This window comes from Beta vulgaris, chromosome 1, assembly GCF_026745355.1.
Source record: "Beta vulgaris subsp. vulgaris cultivar EL10 chromosome 1, EL10.2, whole genome shotgun sequence".
Classification (NCBI taxonomy): Eukaryota; Viridiplantae; Streptophyta; class Magnoliopsida; order Caryophyllales; family Amaranthaceae; genus Beta; species Beta vulgaris.
In genome coordinates this window covers 61,775,562-61,780,492 of record NC_079202.1, presented here as the reverse complement: position 1 = coordinate 61,780,492, position 4,931 = coordinate 61,775,562, and the positions used below count along the sequence as shown (strand labels likewise).

The following is a 4,931-nucleotide window of genomic DNA, read 5'->3' as shown; positions in this document are numbered from 1 at the left end:
GTCCTTGTACAATTTTGTACAATTGAGAATAAAATTTATATGAAAAATAGCAAATAATTTAGTTTGTTTTTATGGCACGTGATATAAGGAAAAATGAGACTCATGTGGGAATTTAATGGTTGAAGTTCCCACCTTTCAACCTTGTAATTGGGAGTTCGACTTTCATCAACCCCATATTTGGCGCGTTTGTGTAGATATGTGTTTCTTGGTATAAATTCCCATTTTCCAATCTCTAAACGTTTCTTTATGGGTTGGGATCTCCTTCTTTCCCCCTAACTCATGAGGGTTGAGCCTGTTTGGGCCAGGTTATTACCGAATAAAGAAAATGATATAAGAAAAAATTCATATTATGTTTAGTCAATTTTCCTAAATTTATTTTTATTTTCTCAAAAGTAAATATTTTCAATTTGTTTCATTTTGTGTTATTATTTTCAAGTTAACATTATTCTTCATCTACTCCCTCTGTGTTTTTTGTTCTTCCTACTTTAATTGTGAGCATTTGCCACTGTAATTTTTTAACCTTAAACATCTTTCATTACGTATTAGTAAAAATTATTACGATTGAATATTAATAAAACAATTATTGAGACGGATCAAATAAGACACCACTTGACTATATTAATTTTTATATATTGAGAAGAATTTCGGAAATTCTCTCTAATTGTAAATAGTGTTAACGTTTCAAGGAGAAAGAAAAAAATAAAATACTGAGGGAGTATTAGGGCGATCGCCGATCAGTGATATATATTCAAAGTAAAAATATACTTCCTCCGTTCTATTTTAAATGAAACATTGAGAGAAATGACACTATTTCATGAATTTTCATTACTTAATACCATCTTACATATAGTAACAAATTCTTATGATAAAACATGGATATCTAATTTAGAATGGTCAAGCCATTATATAGACATAAACATAATATTTTCCTTAAATTAAAAAATTATACACGATTGTTTTAATCATTACATAGCACTAAATATTACCGCTTGACTCTATCACACAAATTGTAGTATGACAAGTTATAAGGTACATAATACTCAAACAATAGAAAAAAGTGGTACATAATTTACGAGACAGATGATCATTTGAAATTTTGGATTAAGATACAAGATAGTAGCAGAAAAATATGACTATAATTCATTTTAAACAGTAATGCTTAGACTAATCGTCCACGTACTTACCATTAATGCAATGTAGGAAAAACGTGTTCCATCATAGACGGATAATAAGACTAAAAACACTATTGCTCAAAACTTCTCCTGATAGCAGCTTTGAGTAAACTACCACTTCTTAACTCTTGTGGAACCTTAGCAATGACAACATCTTGAAGCATCATTTGTTCAACAGTGGAAACACTTGCATGATGAACTTGCAAATTAAGTTGCTTAAACACATTCATTAACCTTGCAGATGGATGATTAACATTCTCACTTTGAACCCTAATCATTGCCTCGTTCCCCAAAACCCTAACCTCAACGTCAAGTGGTATTCTACTATTAACAACATTATTATGAATATTAATGTTGCTAATTCCACTTGAACTACTCATTAATGTATTATGATCATTATTTGTTACCTGAAATTGTAACTCAAGGGAACTAATTTTATTTTTTAAATCATTGATATAAGCCACTGCATCAGCTAATAAAGACGCCTTATCCATCCTTGTTACGGTTGGTACAACTGAACGTAGAGCATAAAATCGGCTATTCATTTTCTCTCTCCTTTGTCGTTCCGCTTCCACGTGGTTCATTGTTACAACTTGACCTTCACGAGACGTGATAGGTCGTCTACCTCTCTTCCTCACAACCCTCTGACGACTTACGGGCCCGTCTGAGTCAAAATCCTCGAACGAGCTCATCAAGTCGGGTTGGGCTTGGGTTTGGGCTTGGGTTTGGGCTTGATGGGTAGTACTAGTACCACCAAACAAGCCCGGTTCGTATAAAGAAAAACCTTTATCAATGCCAAAATCGGGCTTGTCGAGGCCCAAATGATCGAGATTACTCAAGGGCCCGAAAAGAGAATGGGCTTGCTGAATTAAAGCCCAATTCTCCTCAAATGACTCCACCGAGCCCAACTCAAGAACCCCATTAGGTACGGGTATGCACACAAGGGTTTGAAGCCCATGTGAATGGGCTTCTTTGGCCCGTTCACAGTTATACAAACGAAGATAATGGGCCCCACTTAACCAAACCAAAGAACCAGTAGTATAAGCCTTAGCTAGAGTATTTCCAGGCCCACTTCCACCATTTCTTTGCTTTAGAGGGTAAGAACGAGGAGGTGACGTCATATAGAACCACTCAGCATCCGTCACAACAACGTCATCCATTGAAGAAACTCCTTCATCTAACTCATCTTCAACTTGAACAAACAAGTTGGGCTTTTTTTTGGGCTTACTTGATGGGCTTTTCATACCATGAAAATGGCCCTCACCCCAAACAAGAGAAATACTACTGTTGTCAACGTTGTTAGTAGAAGTTTGCCAAAAAATGGCATAATTCCACCACTGTTGCTGGTTTTGCAGTAAAAACTCAAGTTTTTGTTGTTGTGTTAATGGAGTTGTTGATATCAGAGATGATGAAGAAGATGATGAGATTACCATGTTATCATCCATTGACAACTTTTTAATAAATCTTGTAGTACTATTTTTGAAATAAGGGAATATTTTTATTTTATTATATTTGTTTTTGGAGAAGAAACTTTATGAAATGCAAAAGTAGTGAAGAAACTGTGGGTGTATGTTGGACAAGTGAGGTGGTTGGGCCTATTTAAACAAAGGAAATAAGGAGGTGTAGGGCCCGGAAATGGGCCCGGTGGGTCTATGATCACTTTATAGACATAGCATTATTAGATTAGATGGGGAATAGGAGAGGGAATGAACGAATTTGTTGGATGAATATTGAATGGTCCAACATTAAATAAGAGCTTCTCATTTAATATCTATATCAACAATATCTATATCAACAATTTTTTATTTTTTTTTTGTTTTTATACATACAATAAGGACATAAGGACTTTCTAAATATAACTTCATACAACTTTTTTTTTGATTGACAACATCATAGTACTAATTATGGGCCTAGGGAAATTGTTGCAACTTTTCTATCAACGTGGATTAGAGTTTTGCCATTTGATGGCATCCACTTGTACCTACCTATAGTTAGAGCTTTTAAAGGCATAAAATAGTTGTTTATTAGTATTTTACAATAGGGGTGAGTAGAACCGGTACCCGATCAAAATTATGGGAATTGGACTCAGACCCAATCAGAACCTGTTACCGAAATTTGGAATCAAAACTGGAATTGGTTGGAGCAGGTCCTCATTTTCTGGAATTGGTCTTCGAACCAATTGCAACATCAGGTACCCGGTTCTCTGGAAGTATGATGTAATATCCATTTGACCAGAGGTGACTTTCTAGAATTGATTTTGGAATTTGTAGGAATCGATTTATGTATTGGGTTCCAGTACCAAATGACATTCAAAAGCTAAATTGTTTTATTGTTAAACTTCATAACGACTAAAATAAGAATCATAGAATAGTATATATATTAGTATCCCTTGATATAATTTCGGCCAAACTTCTATTTACGAGCTAATAAGTTTTAAGACTAAATTATTCATCATACATTAAAAAAAATATTTACTAGGTACTTAGCCCGAGACCTGGTTTCGACAAGTATCTACATTTTCTGGATATCCTGTGGATACCGGTCCAAAATTTTACTACTCAGAGTTGGAACCACTTGCAACCTGGTCCTCAAATTTGGACACAAACCGATCCCAACAAGACCAGATCCAGTTCTGGACCCACCAGGTCTAACCGGTTCTGGGTTTGGAACCATGTACCCAATCTTTCTGCTCACCCCTATTTTACAAGGTACAATCAATTATCAATCAACTCATTGAACAAATCCGTAATACTCTTTTATATTCTTTAAAAAGAACCTCTAACTTATTTAAAATGGCGAGAGAGGTCATTGTCGCATATACTTTGCTCATTTTTTAGAAAATTTTCGCCGGAGAAAGTTCTATAGGACTTATGCCACTAATAAATTTGACACGTAATATATTTCCTCTTTCTCTCTCCTAGTAAATGAAAGTTATCATCACTAATCACTGACATGGAAATTTTCTAGCCATTAAATTTTTATACGAAATCTAAACCACCAAATTTTAAGTATTATTATTAGGGATGTGGTAATCGCCCTGAATAATGACTCCAGTCTTTATTGATCTCGTAGACAGTAGCGGAGCCACATAGCAATTTGTGGGGTCAATTGACCCCATTATTCAAATATGAAAAGTACGAAATTTTCTTTTAAACTTTTCGAGATTTGGGTTTCTTTCAATTTAACTATTTGATCCCTCTAAACTTCTTCAATTTCATTTTGACCTATTAAATATATTTTCTAGATCCGACACTGCTCCTAGATATGAGAATAATAACATATCCAATGATATATTTGTAATAAGTTCAAAATAATATATACGATCGCAATGATCATATCTACTATCATATTTATTTGTGTATCTCTTTTTTTTAATAAAATATTTAAAAAATGCTATAATATACTTCTTCGGTATATTTTTGGTTTTTCCTACTTAAAATATTGACACTCTTCACAATTGAAATAATCTTCTAAATTTTTTCAATATATAAGAAAAATATATACTTATGTGGGGTCTTGTTTGATTGTCTCAATGAGTACTTTATAAATATTCAATCGCTATAATTTTTACTAATATGTAATGAAAGATATTTAAGGTTAAATAAGGACATTGGAAAACGTGCCATTTTCATAATAGATCCAAGATACTATATATTCGTAATAGTGCCATTTAGTAGGTGCAATAGTATATTATCTTGGATCTATTACGAAAATGGCACTAAATATATTATTTTTAATTTGTTTGTTAAGGAGATATCT

At 33.5% G+C, this 4,931-nt stretch overlaps 1 protein-coding gene across 1 annotated transcript; it reads right to left on the bottom strand.

The window, feature by feature from the left end:
* Positions 1 to 966: 966 nt before the first annotated feature.
* Positions 967 to 2,897, bottom strand: LOC104904994 (transcription factor MYC2). Its single transcript, XM_010693462.4, has one exon. It carries the CDS (start codon positions 2,615 to 2,617, stop codon positions 1,244 to 1,246), a length of 1,374 nt encoding a protein of 457 aa, XP_010691764.2. The 5' UTR covers positions 2,618 to 2,897; the 3' UTR covers positions 967 to 1,243.
* Between the last annotated feature and the right edge of the window lie 2,034 nt (positions 2,898 to 4,931).